This window comes from Tupaia chinensis, unplaced genomic scaffold, assembly GCF_000334495.1.
Source record: "Tupaia chinensis unplaced genomic scaffold, TupChi_1.0 Scaffold000423_1, whole genome shotgun sequence".
Taxonomy (NCBI): domain Eukaryota; kingdom Metazoa; phylum Chordata; class Mammalia; order Scandentia; family Tupaiidae; genus Tupaia; species Tupaia belangeri.
The window spans coordinates 8635689-8653638 of NW_006159928.1; the positions used below are offsets into that span (position 1 = coordinate 8635689).

At 36.9% G+C, this 17950-nt stretch overlaps 1 protein-coding gene across 1 annotated transcript in view; it reads left to right on the plus strand.

Annotated features, from left to right (window-relative positions):
• CFAP54 (cilia and flagella associated protein 54) overlaps nucleotides 1-17950 on the plus strand; it is a 347206-nt gene that overhangs the window by 94333 nt on the left and 234923 nt on the right. Inside the window, exons 21-25 of the mRNA XM_014590242.1 lie at nucleotides 3046-3138; nucleotides 3384-3569; nucleotides 10723-10859; nucleotides 14484-14631; nucleotides 17106-17261. Of these exons, the coding sequence (XP_014445728.1) occupies nucleotides 3046-3138; nucleotides 3384-3569; nucleotides 10723-10859; nucleotides 14484-14631; nucleotides 17106-17261 (720 nt within the window). The remainder of the gene's footprint in view (nucleotides 1-3045; nucleotides 3139-3383; nucleotides 3570-10722; nucleotides 10860-14483; nucleotides 14632-17105; nucleotides 17262-17950) is intronic.

Here is a 17950-nt window from a genome sequence, read left to right on the forward strand (position 1 = left end):
GTGTATGTGTGTGTGTGTGTGTGTGTGTGTGTGTGTGTATCTCTGGTAAAATTAAAATAAATAAATGAATAAATAAAATAAAATAAATAATTTTAAAGAGGGGGACCGGCAAGTGGCATGGTGGTTAAGATGCTGGACACCCCCACATGGCTGACTGCAGTTCAAGTCCTGGACCTGGTGACTTGCTTTAGCTCATTCTTTTTCTCTCTCATTGTCTCTCTCTGGTCAAATTAAAATAAATGAATGAATAAATAAAATAAAAAATTAACAATTTTTTAAAAAAGATTAGTATGGAATAAGAATGGATTACTTATTAAAGGTTATTATTTTTTTAAATTAATTGTTTTACTGACCAGTGGGCATCCCAAAGAGATGGAGAAACAGAAAGAAAGAGAAAGGGAGGTAGCACCCCCAGTGGCACATGGTCATATCACAGTCCCTTCTCCATTTCTCTACCCCGTCTGGATTTGGGGTCTGAACACACATGCACTCAGAGTGTTTTTCAAGTCACCAGGGCTGGGATTCAAACTGCTTGCCATGTGGAACCCAGTTCCCATAACTACTAGACTACAGGGCTGGCTCAGTTTTTATTAAAATATTTTGGTTATTTAACCAAAATCTTACTTTTTATGTATTTCAATTTTCTGACTAGAAATGGGGAGATGTAAGAGTTCCAGGTTTTATCTGCAGTTTTAGGACTTATTAGCAATAAGTTTCTTCAAAAAGTTTAGGTGAAAATAAAAACCTATGCTTGGATTTCAAATCTTTTTGCACCTAAGTAAATGAGTACATTGATTCCATTTTCCACGAACTTTTTTTTTTGACGTTCCCTCATGCATTAGGAACATTGTTTGAGGAAATCATCCCCCTCTATTACCTGCATATGAACACTAGATGGTGCTATTGGCTTAAATAAGTTTTCTCATTAGAGAGTTCGGCCATCTTTTGTCTTATCAAAATCTCTTCTTGTCAAAGCATTCATTTCATTAAAATATATATTTTATAGTTGAAAATGCTGATGTTATTTGCATTATTTATAAACTCTTACTTCTAATTATAGAGTTGTTTTGTTCCTAGTGTCTCAACTTTCATATAGATTCTAATTACACATGACTTCTTAGGGTTACACAAACTAAGATGTTTCCATCTGTGGAAAAAAATAAAAATATAAAGTCTTCTTATAAAAATGCTTCTAGAAAGTATTTTACCTTCCAAATGCTGGTTTATATATTAAAACAATAATAACTGGAGTAAAATAACACAGTCTTTCTGCCTCTTTTTTTCCTTCCTGTGAGAAATGGTGCCTATTTTGCATGAACAATCAAGGGAAGTAAGTTTAAATTTTCTTTTCTTTCTTTTCCTTCTTTTTTTCCCTCAGAGTGGTTAGATTTTATTTTCCTTTGGCCTTCAGTTTCCAGAATCCTTCAATGTTTTCTCTGTCTTTTCAGTTCTCCTGCCTTTGACTGGTGCTCTCGGAACAGGAGTGCTCTTTATTCACCTGAGACATTTCTTTGAAAGTACAAAGGTTCAGATACTTGCACGAGAAAGAATAATTCCCTGAAATGAGGCAGGCTTGGGTATCTGTAAGTTAAGAAAGTGATTGTTTCTGTACAAACGATATTTTTAAAAAGTGATTCTGGCTCACAGGGTTGAGAACCTCTCTGTGTAAAATAGACACCATTAGGATTTTTCTGTTGACCTGGAGGGAGGAGGAGCAGGCATAAGCTGTAATGGTTGCTTCCTCCTTCCAGCTTCTCTTGTAGTTTAGGAGCTGCCTTTGACAAGAAGGAATGCCATAGTGGTGTTTCCAGAAACCCCAGTGGTATGCCTCTTTTATAACGTTAATCCCTTGAGTGTCAGCTAGCTCCCTTTTCCCCTTCAGGAAGAATAGTTCATTCCGAGAATGGATCTCTATTATTTTGACATCTTGGCAGAAGGAACAATGTCTAACCATTTAATCAAATTTAAGTTTGGTTATTCCTGTGGGATTTGTATTTTGTATTTGGTCTATATCTGTATTTAAAATATTACCAAAATAATATCATGTTTCTGGAAATTTATAAACTAGAAGAAAATTACTGTCATTTTACCATTTTGCTATACAAACCTTCTTATTATTCTTATAGAGGGACATCTTCTTCCAGGCTCTTTCATATGTATTTTTACATTATATTTTTAAATAACTTCAATTGAGTATTTTGCTTCGTTTTTCTACTTACATTTTTGTCATATATTATTATATAAAATATGAAAATAATAATGTCAGTGTTAATAACTTTTACATCAGTTTGAAGTCATCTGCAGTTAACTGCTGCCTCTGTCTCTGTGATCTTGGACACAGTTATTTAGCATCTCTGCTTCTGTTTCCTGTAAAGCAAAATGACAACAGTAATCCCATTTCATGAGGATGCTGTGAATATTAGAAAGCATGTGTAGATTTCCAAATAATACTTAGCATATAGGAACTGATCAATTAATAGTAGTTAAAATAATCAATAGTGAATAATATTTTAGCCTTGATAGTCCTCCATAAAGTAGGCCCATAATTACCTTTAATTTGCCAGGATTAAATCCAAGTATGTGTGTATGTGTGTGTGTGTATTTAATTTTCTAGGATTAAACCCCAGTATATTTGTAAACTTAGATTTCATGTTTCAAAATTGAATAGTTGCATTTTTATATAGACAAGGATTCTTTGTGCTACACCGAGATAAAATAAACTGAACATTTTTTTTTTTTTGAGAGGTTTTTGCTATAGGGTGCATGCACTCTCCAGAAAGACAGAGAGAGACAGAAAGTAAATTATCACCCCCCACCACCCCTGGGGGGATGGCCACGCTGAAATCCCTTCTCCTCCATTCTCCTCTCTGGGATCTTAGGCATGCACACACACGCACCTGGCGTGAGTTTAAGCCACCAGGTCTGGGACTCGAACTGCGGTTGGCTACATGGGAGGCCAGTGACATAGCCACCACACCAATTGCTGGTCCCTGAACATCTTTTAAATAGACTACAGGTGACTGGCTCAATCTCTCTCTTTGGCAGGTCTCCTGGTACTGTATCTTGGGTCGCAAAGCAGAAGGAAGCTATGGAAAAGTCAGGCTAAATAATAATCATCTCCCCAATTCAGGAGAAGCGGTATGTTGAATTAACTGTCAGGGAGTCTTACTGAAGCCTCATTAATGACTATTAAATGTGCTTTGTCCCCCTTACGAAGTCATTATCTCAGTGAATGTTTCCAGTTTCAACTTGAATCAAAGCTAAAATCCAACAGTGAAAGAAGAAGTTGTGTTTTTACATACAAGTTTTCTTAACTATGTTTGTTAAGAAATTGTGCTATTTTAGTTTTCCTTATATAACCTGAAGTATGTTTTTGTTAATAGATACCAGCTGATGGAAAAAGCATTTTTGAAGTGAAAGGTTTAGAAACAAATGAAAAATACATATTCGCGATTGCTGCTTATTCTTCTAATGGGAAGCTTGTTGGTGACGCTATTGGAGAGACAACGAAACCAATTCTGGTGTACCCACCTCTTTCTGCTGTTACTGCTCGGATGTTCCTGACGCAGGTAGAAGAGATCTCGGTTCATATTTTTCTCCTGTGTTTTTCTTTCGTTAAACAGTTACTAAGTAATCCCTGTTGAAAAAAGATCATAGTGGATATTCTAAAGTTCCTATAATAATCTTCCATTATTGCAGTTTAGTTTCATAAAATATAAATAATTTCATTTCTTTTTAGTGAATTTGCTATTTTATAATAACTTTTTTTTCTGGATTACAAATCTCACACATATGAATTTTAGAAAATTTGGAAAATCCTGAAATGCATGAAGAAGAAAGTAAATGATACCTGTTATTCTGCCAGTGGTTCTTACCCCAGGGCAAATTTGTCAATGTCTGAACACATTTCTGATTGTCACACTTTAGTGGGTGCTACGAACATCGAGTGACAGAGGCCAAGATTGCTGATAAACACACCATGATGTACCAGTCAGCCCCTCATAACAAAAAATTATCCAGCGCAAAATGTCGATAGTGCCATGGCTGGGAAACACTGACCCAGAGTTAACCTTTCACTTTTGTGTGTCTATCTGCCTGTCTAAGTATATATTTATGTATATATATATGTACTTGCATGGATACATTTGTATTTTTGAATTTATGTGTAATATAGAATATTTTTAAAAGAATTATTTAAACAATTTTATTTATTTAGTATTATTCTTCAATTTGACCAGAGAGAGGGACAGAGACAGAGAGCAAGAAAGCAAGCCATGAGGTCTGGGACTCGAATTGTGGTTGGCCATGTGGGAATCCAGCACTATAACCACCACACCACCTGCGGGCCGCAATATAGAATATTAATAATAGCATACATATTCTTTTATATCCTGACATTTTAATCTATATATAAGCAACATTTTCTATTACATCAAGTATTCCTTTCAAACAATTTTTAATGACCCCATGGTATTGAATCTTATGGGTATATCACAGTTTATTTAGTTGTTCTCTATTGCTGGACATTGAGGCATTTTCTAGTCTTTTGTTATTATAAACAAAGCTATGATGTACATATTTCTATAGAAACCTTTATCAGAATTTACTATTACCTTCTTAGGATAAATTCTTAGAAGTGAAATTTCTGACTCAATACAGATAGACGGACAGACCTGAGTTCAAATTCTAGCTCTTCACACTTGCCCTGTGATATTACACCAGTCGTTTTCTTTCTTTCTTCCATCCTTCCTTCCTTCCTTCCTTCCTTCCTTCCTTCCTTCCTTCCTTCCTTTTGTGCCACTGGGTCCAGGCCTTGAATCAAAATGGGCCATGTGGGAGTCCAGCGCCTTAACCAACACACCACCTGATGGTTTCAATAGTATTTCCTTTTTTTTTTGGAGAGATTTTCACTGTAGGGCGCTTGCGCTCGCCAGACAGAGAGAGACATAGAGACAGAAAGCAAGAAATCATCCCCCAGGGGGGATGGTCACGCCGCAATCCCTTCTCCTCCATTCTCCTCTCGGGATCTTGGGCACGCACGCACACGCGCCCGGCGTGAGTTTCAAGCCACCGGGTCCGGGACACGATCCGCGGTCGACTACGTGGGAGTCCAGCAACATAGCCATTACGCTAACTGCTGGTTCCCGCCAATAGTATTACTTTTTGAGTTATGGATATACTCCTGAATTATAGCAATTGCCTGACTTAAAACGTGTCACCAGGGAAAAGGATACTAAAAAAGAGTGACTTGTGACCTATGTCTCAGTTTCTGTTCTAAGCTTATTGTTGGCTGTAAAGCTGATGGGTAGTCTAAAAGTTATATTTCTAGTGTGCTGTTTTTCTCTTAATAGCTGATTAGTATTATAACTTCAGATCTTAGTGGCATTTTATATTACCATATTTTTCAAAGAAAATTAACTTGAGAGAATTGCTGGGATTTGTCTAGCACTGGTTTAGCATGTCATATTGGCTTATGGTTTTCTGATGTTTTGATGTCCTTGGAATCTAATATATTCCCTAATTTGCAATGATGGAGTTATTGTGAGAAACTGAATATTTCATCAAGGCCTAATTTTTCTCCAGGGAGTGGTTTGGCTCTTGGGCTCCATTTGGCAGAACTTTCATTGAAAGTTAATAAAACTAGGTCCATGCTATTCTGCTGGGACAAAGAGAAGTGTCATGAAGTAATGATCTGTGTGTCTTTATCGATACTATACTTGCAGTTTCGTAGTTCATTTCTGACAACTTGTGAGCATTCTCACTCAGAACGTTATGTGGTTACTTACTTTATAACTTAAGTATATGCTACACTTCTTGTATAGTGAGTGAAGGCACCTTTTCTAATTCTAGCAAGTGAATGCATCTTTTCTAGTTCTAGCAAGTGAATGTACCTTTCTTTTGTAAGTACAATTTAATTTTCATGAGACAGGTTAGTTTTTGCTTTGGGGACAATTCTGTTCTCCCATGTAGTCGAACACGGTTTGAGTCCCGGACCTGATGGCTTAAAAAGCTCACACCGGTTGCATGTGCATGCATGCCCAAGATCCCGAGAGGGGAAAGGAAGAGGGATTGCGGTGTGGCCATCCCCCCTAGAGAGTGATTTCTCGCTTTCTGTCTCTCTGTGTCTTTCTGGCAAGCACACGTGCCCTATAGCAAAAATTAATAATAATAATAATTTAACTTTATTTATTTATTTATTTATTTATTTATTTAAATTTGACCAGAGAGGGATAGAGTCAGAGTGAGAGAGAGAAGGAAAGTGAGAAAGCAACCTGCTGGTCTGGGACTCAAAACATGGTCAGCCATGTGGAAGTGCAGCGCCCTTAACCACCACACCACCTGCTGGCCCTTAACATAGATATTTTACAGTAAAGTATGGAGCTATGTCACTAGCTGGCTATGATTAACTTGGCTTTTGAGTTTTTAGATTTTACTTTTACTCAACAGAATCTTATAAACATTAATAAAGTCAGGTGAATCTTTTTTATGTGGGAAAAACATTCAAAATTTATTTTCCGACAGACAGATAGCATCAGCAGGTACAACTACAGGGGTTTCTCTGTAGCCCATACAGTCACAAGGAATTACTAGTTCAACAGGGAGAAATGCCAATCAAGACCGTTACCCAAAGTTTTGTGTCTTTAGTTATTGTGCTTGACTTTAGGACCCCCACTCCCAATTTCTTTTTGCCAAGTTGTGTTTTTTTCCTTCTGGAATTTTAAGTGGACACAATAATAGTAACTGTTTATACTGTAAAGTAGATATTGTTATGGAATGGCATCTTCTTTGAGTAGAAGGCTGTTTCATCCACACTGAAAATTTGTTGTTTAGTGTGGCCACCTTCGTTGGTTATCTTAGCTAGAGCTTCTGGATAACTTGCTATAACTTTGATGTCATCTCTTGCTGTCTCTTGTACTTTTATGTTACAGAGGGTGCTTCTTTCCTTAATCCTTATAAACCAGTGCCCGTCAGTTTCACATGATTACTATGAAATTTACTCACCTCTCTTGGCTTTCATAGAAATGAAGAGCGTTAGAACCTTGCTTTGAATTAGGCTTTGGCTTAAGGGAAGGTGTGGCTAGTCTGATCTATCCAGACCACTACAACTCTCCATATCAATAGTAGGCTGTTTGCTTTTCTTATTTGTATGCTATTTTATTTATTTATTTTTTTTTGAAGAGGTTTCTGCTATAGGGTGCGTGCACTTGCCAGACAGACAGAGAGAGACATAGAGACAGAAAGTGAGAAATCACCCCCCAGGGGATATGGTCACGCCGCAATCCCTTCTCCTCCCTTCTCCTCCATTCTCCTCTCTGGATCTTGGGCATGCACGCACATGTGCCCGGCGTGAGTTTTAAGCCACCGGGTCTGGGACACGAACCGCGGTCGACTACGTGGGAGTCCAGGGACATAGCCATTACTCTAACTGCTGGTTCCCTGTATGTTCGCTAGAGTAGCACTTCTAATTTCTTTCAAGAACTCTTCCTTTACATTCAAAACTTGACTAACTGTGGTGCAAGAGCTTTTGACCTATTTCTGTTTTTGTCAGGTCATCCTCACCAAACTTAATAGATGTTTAACCCTTCCTTCTATTTAAATACTGAGAGGACAATGTATTGTAGTGTTAATCAGCCTAACTTTAATATTCTTTTGTTCTAGGGATTAGGGAAGCCCACAGAGGGAGAGAGATAGGGAGATGGCTTGTTAGTGGAGTAGTGAGAACATACTATTCATTAAGTTTGCCATTTTATATGGCCGTGGTTTGTGGTGACCCAAAACCATTACAATAGTAACTTGAAGGATTACTGATCACATCACCATCACAGATATGACAAAAATAATGAAAAGTCAGGTATATTGTAAGAATTACCAGAATGTGACACAGACCCATGAAGCAAACACACGGTTTTGGAAAGGTGCTGCCATAGACTTGCTTAAAACAGAATTGCCACAAATCTTCAATTTAAAAAAAACCACAGTATTTGCAATGTGCCATAATGAGAAGTGCAATAAAATGAGGTATAATGTAGTTTCACCAACCCCCTTATACATCAGCTGTCAGTTTGCATGATGAATCCTGAGAATTATATGGTATTTTAGTGACCACTTAGTTCAGCTGTTTCCTTTGACAGATGCAGACAGAGAAGTGACTCATTCACCGCTCTAAGACTTGGCACCACTATTTTTACTCTCAGGCTCTATACAAGTTATTCAATTTCTCAATGTCCCAGCTTCCTCATCAGCTAAATAGGGATGAGAACAGAGCTCACTTTTTTTCTTTTAGATGTTTTTTTTTTTTTTTTTTTTTTTTCACAGGATGTGTACACCTACCAGAAAGAGAGAGAGAGAGAGAGAGAATGTGCACATGTGTATGAGAGAGTGAGAAATCATTACCCCCTTGGAGGATGACCATGCCACAGTCCCTTTTCCTATATTCTCCTCTAGGGATTTTTGGCATCCATGCATACACGCCCAGTGTATTTTTCAGGCCTCTGTGTCTGGGTCTTGAACTGTAGAGCTAGCCATCTGGAAATCCAGCGCTTTAACCACTATGCCACCTGCTGGCCCAGAGCTCACTTTTTACAGCTGTAGTGAGGAGTTCATACAATAGTATACATCAAGTGCTTAGTCCAGTATTTAACATCTTTAAAATTTCACCTGATTTTGAAGGCCTTCTGAAATCATGTCCCACTTTACCTTTCCAGTCATATTGCCCACTTTTCTTGTCTTTCCAGTCTCTTCTAAATGCACTCTGCTGGTTTCCAGTACTGGACCTTTTTCCAATTCTGTCTGAACTATGGTGATCTGAATCTTATCCCTGCCTTAGAGTTCAACTCAAGCCCTGCTTATCCTTCATTTCTCTTTTTTTAATGCTTCTACACTTATGCTAGTTTTTTTTCTTTTCTGTGATTTCATGTATTTCATCCCTTTAACTTAATTCCAATTTCATAGTGTGAGACTATTGCTTTGCTTTGCTTTGCTTTCCTTTTTCTTTCTTTTCTTTTCTTTTTTTTTTTTTTTTTCTGAAAAGCTATAAGGCATGTGTACTAGCCAGAGAGACAGAAAGTGAGAAATCACCCTCCTGGAGGCTGGCCATACAACAGTTCCTTTGTCTCTATTCTCCTTTAAGGATTTTGGGCACACATGCATCTGGTATGAGTCTTAAGGCACCAGGTCTAGGACTCTAACCATGGCCGACTATGTGGGAGTTCAGTGACGTAACCATTACACCATCTGCTGGTCCCATGTGTAAGGTTATATCTAAGCTTTGAAGAATCTATCTGTATAATGCTTAGCACAGGACAGAAAGTTCACAAAAGTTACTGGTTGGTTAATTAGTAGTACCCAAATAGCAGATGTGGAAAGTTTTGTCCCTATAAATTAATTCCTTGAATGGTAAACATCCTTTCATTTAAATAATTGTTTTATTTAACTTTATTTATTTATTTATTTATTTGAATTTCACTTGAGAGGGACAGAGTGAAAAAGAGAGAGGAAGAGAAAGTGAGAAGGCAAGCTGCCAAATCTGGGACTCAAACTGTGGTCAGCCATGTGGGAGTCCAGCGCCCTTAACCACCATGCCACTTGCCAACCCTGAGTGGAAAATATTCTAGTAATATGTTATTTACATGCTTAATTAAATGAACTTATCTATACTTTATATCCTATCTGCTTTCATAAAAGATTTGCTTTCATAAAAAGAAATCTGGTGAGATTTTATATTATTTTATATATGTTTAAATAGAATAATTTCTATAGATATCACTAAAGAAATACATAAGGGGTCTTCACAAAGTTCATGGAAAAATGTATATTATGAAAAAGTATGCATGGATTTAAAATTTTTTTTCTTGCACCAGTATGAATTTCATGGTGTGAGAAATTACTCCCCAAAGGGGATGGACGTATCATGAGCCCTTCTCCTCCGTTCTCCTCTTGGGATTTTGGGCACATGTGCACATGCACCTGGTATGATTTTCAAGTTACTGGAGTTCAAGACTTGAACTGCTAATTGGTCTTATGGGATTCTGCCATTTTAACCTTCATGCCACCCTCTGGCCTTAGACATGTACTTCTAATTCCATTTTCCCTCAACCAATTTTTTGATGTCCCCTTATTATCTACTAGAAGACATTGTTTGTTTTTGCTTTTGAATTCTAGGCTTCAGTGAAGAAATGACTTATTTTGTCTAGTGTTAAATTTGTTAAACTTTAAACATACCATGCCTCCTTGGAAAGTTTCTTTGTTTTATTCTTCACTCTTTTCAACTCTGAACCTTTGTTGCACAAAAGCTCTGCAAGTGTCAGTCAGAGCTAGAAAAGAATGAAGTCTATTTCATATATTGGGTTTGGGAAATCTGATTGTTTCTCTTGGAACAGATTGTTCATTATAACAGTATCTATTATAAATGGAGCGCACTGCCGAGATAGGTGGAAATGAAATTAATTTGGCTCAGATGTGATCTTTGTTTTGCTTATGAGGATTTGAAACATCCTTACAGAGTTTCAAATTTCCATGCAATTTAGAAATAAAAGAGATTTCTAAATGTATCCATCTCCCTTGCCAGTGGCCATCGTTTCCTCACTATGGCATGGTAGAACAGAATAACAAATGTGAATAACTGTATAAAATAGTGTGCAATAGGAGCTTATCAAAATTCTTGTTTGGAATATGCATCTCACAGATAAAATTACCACATAGATAATGTGCTTCTTGTTGTAGGTTGCCTATCAGATTGGTCACTACAAGTTGGCTAAGACAGTTTTCTCACCAGTTTGGGATTATTTTGTTGCTTCGCCACTTCAGGATGAACAATCTGTTATTTCTTTAAGCAATGCAATGACTATTACACAGAGAAGGTAATTATTAGTACCCTTTTAAGATGCTAATTTACCTACTGGAAATACAGATGTTGGGTATAAAGCCTAGAATTAATTCATTTTCAATTTCATATCTGTTAAGATCATTTAAAACTACTTCTATTAAGAATTCAATAAGAGTTTACATTCTAAGTCTCAGGTCCTTGTTAGAAACTTCTTTGGTAGAGTAAAAAAAAAAAAAAAAAAAAAAAACCAAAAACCAAAACAAAACAATTACTAAGCATAGCAATATTAGTTATACCAGAAAGCATTAATATGCACTGGGAACTTTTGTACCAAAGAAAGGTCAGGTTGAGGTTACAGGTCAAGGTTTGATGGATAAGGTTAAAGCAAGAAGACTCTTTCTTTCCTCAGTAGGCTCCCAGGATTAGACCAGAGCAACTGCAAATAGGCTGGTAAAAGCCATATAAAACTAGGGGGCTAACCTTTGTCTCTACTGCCATTTTCCTTAAAAAGAACGAAGATTAAGAGTGGCCTCAGAAATGAGCCTTATTGTAATTTCAGGCTGTCTCAACTACAGATTCAAAAACATTAATCTCCCTTACCTATTTTTGCCTTTTTTTTTCCCTTAAGGTTTTTGCCATAGGGCATGTGTGCTCACCAGAGAGACGCAGGGAGAGACAATAAGAGGGTAAGTGAGAAATCACCTCCCAAGGGGGATGGCCATGCCACAGTTCTTTCTCTTCCATTCTCCTCTTGGGATTTCAGGCATGTACACACACTTGCTTATCATGATTTCCAAGCTGCCAGATTTAGGACTTGAACCACAGTTGGCCATGTAGGAGTCCAGTGCCTTAACCACCTTGCCACCTGCTGGCCTCCCTTGTTTACTAATACCTGAAATTTCTTTATCAAAATACATAAAATCCTTCACTCTTCCATCAAAGATATTGACCTTAAAAATGCAATACTGGTTGAAGCAAAGTGTTGATAACCCTTATTCACATTAAAAGTATAATTCCATTCAATAAAATAAATGTAGACTTAACATTTACTAAGTACAAGGATACTGGGGTCTATGGGGCATGGATGTGAGAGACATTTTGGAGGAAGAAGGGACAGAACTTAGATTTTTATGTGACTTGTGGGGATAAGAGAGAGGAAGTACTGAAAAATGACTGGGATTTTGATGGTTAACTATTGGAAAGTCCATGGCATTTATTAAGGGGACATAAGAGGTGGAGTACTTTTTCAGAGGAAGATAATGAATTTGATTTGGGATATTTTGCATTTGATTTTCCAGCAGGATGCCTTTGAGTATGAGATGTCAGTAGCTGTATTTATTTAGTGCTGACATTCAGGAGAGGATCAAAGCTAGAGGTCCAAATTAAAAAATTAGAATCAGCAGTTGGTGTAATGGCTATGTCGCTAGATTTCCATGTAGTTGACCATGGTTCGAGTCCCAGACCCAGTGATTTAAACTCATGCTAGGTGCATGTGTGTGTGTGTGCCCAAGATCCCTAGAGGAGAATAGAGGAGAAGGGATTGTGGCATGGCCATCTCCCCGGGGGAGTGATTTCTCGCTGTCTTTCTGTCTCTCTCTGACTTTCTGGTGAGTGCATGTGCCCTATAGCAAAAACCTCTAAAAAAAAATTATCCACTAAAGTCACCATTGAAACTTTAAAAATAAGTCATATTTCTGAAGGAACGATTATTTAGCAGAAAAGATAGAAGGCTGGAATTAAACCATGAGTATTGCTTAAATTTAAGGGGCAGAAATTGGAGATAGAAACAAGGAAGGATATTGAAAAGGAACTGTTCAGAAAGTAGAAGTCCAGGAAAGTGCATTGCTAGAAGTCAGGGTTTTACCAGGGGGGACTGACCAGTGATATTAAATACTAGTGTAAGGTCAGGCAGAGCAGTTGCTCAATAGTCTTACAGAAAGATTGAGATGAAGACTAAGAAGAATATTTTAGAGCTGGCTATTAGGAGGACGTTGGTGAATAGGAGAGCTCCTTTGGTGAATAAGAGAGCTCCTTTTCTGATGTGATAGGCTAGAAACCATTTTGCTATTGGCTAAGGAGTTAATGAAAATAAGGAATTGTAACAAGCAAAGCCTCATGTAAAGTTTGGTGGTAAAGAGAAGAATAAATCAGGCCTAGAGAAGGTCAGTAGAGAAGCTGGAGGAAGAAGGAAGGCTTATGGAAAGAATTTTGGAGGGTGGAGGGAATGGAGGCAGTGGAGAGGAGAACTGAAGGTACAAGGTTGTTCAGGTGATGATGACACTGGTGGTAGAGCCAAGAGGCTTAAGGACATATAGGGTGGAAAACGAAGAGTTTAGAATATTTTATGTTAAAACATGAACTGAGAGACTTAGAGATAAATGAAAGTGTTGCTGAGAAGCAATCATGACTTGGTTGATGTCCTTGGCTGATATGAATTTGTAGTGAAGCCCAGCTCCTTGTGGCTAAGGGCCCCATTAATCAATTAAGCATTCGACAAATGTTTATTGAATGAGAGAAAGAATGAATAAGATAAGTGAATGAGTAATTGACTTGTGGAAAGCTAGAAAAATTGGACAGTGACATTTATACAAAGCCAGGAAATTGATAATTCATAAATAAAGAGGTAACAGAACCTAAAGTTATAGGAAGCTCACTATTGAAAAGACTGATTAGAGTCTGAGCTGGGTGGAGAAGGAAAATGAAGTAAAAGCAGTGATGGCCACTGATGGTCAATGTGAGGACAAAGAAGATGTTTAGTACAAGTTGCAGACATGGGAGAACTAAAATTCTCCTGGCAAAAGTAACTTCAGAGTTTAACATGGTGATGAAACAGATCTTCTTCAGCTGTGAATTACTGATGTCAGACCCTTTCCCTGTTTTATAGGTATAGGGAGTATAGAGAGTAGATGGACCTGAAGCACAGAGGGAGGGGTTGTCGCTAAGCTAAAAATAAGAAAGGGAATGACTGAAACAAGGAAGATTTCACAGATTTTACAGCTCTGCCAATGGTTGGCACTGTTGATGGCAAATTAGAAGAGAAAGTTAAAAATAATCTAAGAGTTATTAAAACTCTCTTTACCTATGACCAAATTGTCTATAAATGACCCTCATTTTCAGAAAGTTCATTAGCTGAAATACTGGGCCTATTTTCTAAACTTCTAAAGATCTATAGTGATGTGGTTATGTTGGTAAAAAAGAATTTCATCTATTAAAATCAGAAAACTTGGCCATTTATTGTTTTCGTGTATCTGTGGCATAATATTTAGTGGTTTAATTTTCTTTTTTATTAATTTTAAAATTTAATTTAATGTATTTATTTTAATTTGACCTTAGAGGGAAAAAGGAGAGAGAGAGAGAGAGAGAGAGAGAGGGGATCTGGGACTCAAACTACAGTCAGCCATGTGGGAGTTCAGTGCCCTTAACCACCACACCACCTGCCAACCCCAAGTGGCTTAATTTTCTTAATTGTGAACTTGCTATTAATGATCGTTTCCAGTTTTAATTTAAAGAGCAGTGCACAAATAGTTATTTCACACATTCCTGTTGTTGTCCTAGTGTCATTGTATAGGTGTTGAAGACAAGTCTATCTAAAATGGTGACTTCACACACTAAATAATTTTTTATTTATACCTGTAATATCATTTACTTCCTTTTGCAGATTATATTCAGATATTTTGGCAGAGACGTCTTCAATCCTCTTATACCTTTTTCTTAGAAATATTTTTGTAACAAGTGACATTAAAATTAAAGAAGAAAATCTTTTCTGTGATAATATTAAAGGCAATGAAAATTTCCCCTCTCAACAAGTAAGTGAATTAAAGTGAGGAAAAACATGTCATTTCACTATGTTTGCTTCTTGATATTCCAAGGTCATGTTCTTGTGAGATTGCATAGACTATCTTGGAAAGGACTGAGAGGGCCTTGTATGATCATACTGTTTTATTTGATATTCCTTATAGGTTTCACAGCCTGAGCTTTTGTTTTTCTTCTTCTTTTCAATGTATCTTTTTTCTCCTTTGTACTAATGTAGTATATAGTCTTCCAAAAGCTCATGGAATGCACATTATAAAAAAACTATGTATGGATTTCAAAATTTTTGGTAAATTTCATGTAATTCCTACTAAGTTGGCATTACATGTCTGCACAGGATTTTGTTTGAGGTACCAAGGATAGGACATCAGTTTGAAAAGAGCCCCTATAAGAAGAACATGAATTCTGCTAAAATTAAAGGAAGAACGAACATCAAATTTATAGTGAAACTTGAGTGGAAGGATGGTGAAATCATTGATGCTGTGTGAAAAGTTTATGGAGACAATGCCTCCTCCCCCCAAAAAATCAGCAATTTATAACAGATGGCTTTTTTTTAACATTGAAAATATATTTTTACCACATGTATTCATATTAATTCAACTTGTGATCCATGTAAACAGTTTTTGATAAGAAATTTTAAGAAGGGATGAGATGATGTTGAAGATGATGCCCATGGCAGCAGACCATCCACATCAGTATGTGAAGAAAAAGATTAATCTTGTTCATGGCCTAATTGAAGACCAATGATTAACAACAGAAACAATAGCCAACACTATGGACATTTCAGTTGGTTCAGCTTATGCATTCTGACTGAAAAATTATAGTTGAGCATACTTTCTGCTCTATGGGTGCCCAAATTATTGTCCCAGATCAGCTGCAGACAAGAACAGGATTTTGGGCATGCATGCATACACCCCTGGTCTGATTTTCAAGCTGCTGGTCTGGGGTTTGAACTGCTATTGGGATCCAGTTCCGTTAACTATTAGGCTATGGAGCCAGCCCAACATTTGTTTATAATAACAGTGTTTTTAGAAAGTTAGTTGAAGCTTTAGCAGAAAAATGACTGATAAAACTTTGCTAGAAAGTCCTTCTCCACCTCTATAATGAATGGTCCTGCTTATCCTTCTCATCAAACAAGAGCAATTTTGCAAGTTTCAATAGGAAATCATAGGGCACCCACCTTGCGGTCTTGACTTGGCTCTTTCTGACTTACTTTTTTTCCCCCCTAATCTTAAAAACTCCTCAAAGGGCACCCTTCAGTTATTAATGTGCATCAACATGATTAAATTTCCAGGACCTTCAATTCTTTACAAATCGACTAAATGGATAGTATCATCACTTACAAAAGTGTCATGAACTTGATGGTGCTTATGCTGATAAAGTTTTTATTTTTAATCTTAATGTTTTTCTTTATTTTTTGAATTTGATTAGTGTATATGCATGAGGCAGAGAGAGAGAGAGAGAGAGAGAGAGAGAGAAACACTCTCTACAGAGATTGGTCGTGCTATAGTCCTTTTTTTAGCCCTCTAGTCCGTTGGATCTTGGGTATGTACTTGCGTATACTTAGTGTATTTCAGGCTGACTGGGTCAGAGAGTCAAATCACAGTTGCCATGTGGGATCCAGCTTCTTTTGAGCAGCCCATCCTTACTCTGCCATGGAGACAACTCCATTTTATCTTTTAATTCGCAGAACTCTAACTTTACATTTTACTATCATTTGTATTTAAGCAGCAGAAGTGTTACAGGCTAGTTTTATTTACTAAAAACTTACTATTTTTCACAAATCAAAAAGAAAAATGGTGGCCAGCAGGTGGCACGGTAGTTGGAGTGCTGGACTCCCACATGAATGATCATGGTTTGAGTCCCAAACCAAGTTATAGAACTTGATTTTATTTATTTGTTTGTTTATTTTAATTTGACCAGAGAGAGAGAGAAAGAGAGAGAAAGCTACCAGGTTTGGGACTCGAACTTAAGTCGGCTATATGGGAGTCCAGAGCCCTGGACTACCATGCCAACTGCTGGCCCCATTTCTTTAAGAAAAAGGGAAATGGGAATCTGTTATCCAAGTAGGAGCAATAACGCATAGATGTTATATTTTAATGATTATTTTTTATAATTTACAGTTATGAAAACTAGATGTTTTTCTTATATTAAAATATTCTATACCTAAGGTTTTATTTTGCCAAAAAAAAAAAAAAATCAGTTCCTTTTCTGTTTTAGTGATGTTTGTATTGTTTTACAAAACATTCTCTAGTTCTAATTCCAGTACTGGGCTCTCATATGTATTATTATCAGGGAGTTGGAGTTGTTTCTGAATTTAGATATTCTTATGTCAACATTCATGGTGTTGCTAAGTCACTGGGATCACATTTTCAACTCTTTTTATCTTTAGAGACCTCAAAGTTAAGCACCTGGTATTTATTGAGTAACAGTGAATTTTTTTTTTTTTTTTTTTTTTTTTTTTTTACAGATTGCTAGACTGACTGAATGTGAGAGAGTACTAGTGGCATTGGAACTTAGTAGCTTCCTAAATGATTCCAGTTATGCCCTTCAAGCTGTGACTCAATGTTATGGTCTCCTTGCTCCAATAATCTATCACAATATTGTTTTGGTACCTGTTATACAGGTAGGAGTATTTCCTCTGCTCTATTCCTCCAGATAAAGGTGTTTTTATAAAGGCAGCTCAACAATTCATTTTGGGAAAGAAAAGTAATGTATCTTTGTAAATGCAAATAGGTCAAGAACAAGTATTACGAAATTTCAGGAGCTAACTGAAAAACAATTTAATAAATTATGTGTCTGGGCAAATGTAAATAAGAACATAAAATGTGTTTCTCTGAAAACATTCAGCCCTGTTGTCCACATTTAAATACCGGCAATCTTCTTTTCTAGGCTTTTAAAGTTATTTCAATTTTGATGTCCCTGTAATGTTAGAAATAGCAGCATTTAGTCAAAGCATTTTGTTAAATCTGTCATCTGGGGAAAATAAGGTGGATGACTCAAGAAAAAATACTTGGTATTTTGGTGATAGAGGAGTTGGGATTTATGGGAAGAGGTTAGGTGAGGCCTGACTGAAAGGATTATATTAGTTATCTCTGCTTCCTAAAAAACCTGCATAAATTTAGTGGCCTCAAGGGACACCCATTTACTCATAATTTCTGTTGTTCAGGAAGCTGGATATGTGTTAGCTGGGTCTTCTGTCTAGGGTCTCATTAGATTGAAGTCAAAGTGTTGGCCAGGTGTTTCATCTAAGGCTGGAGTTTTTTTTTTTTTTTTTTAAATTTTTTTTTTGTTAAAGGTTGCTTGGGCTCCCCA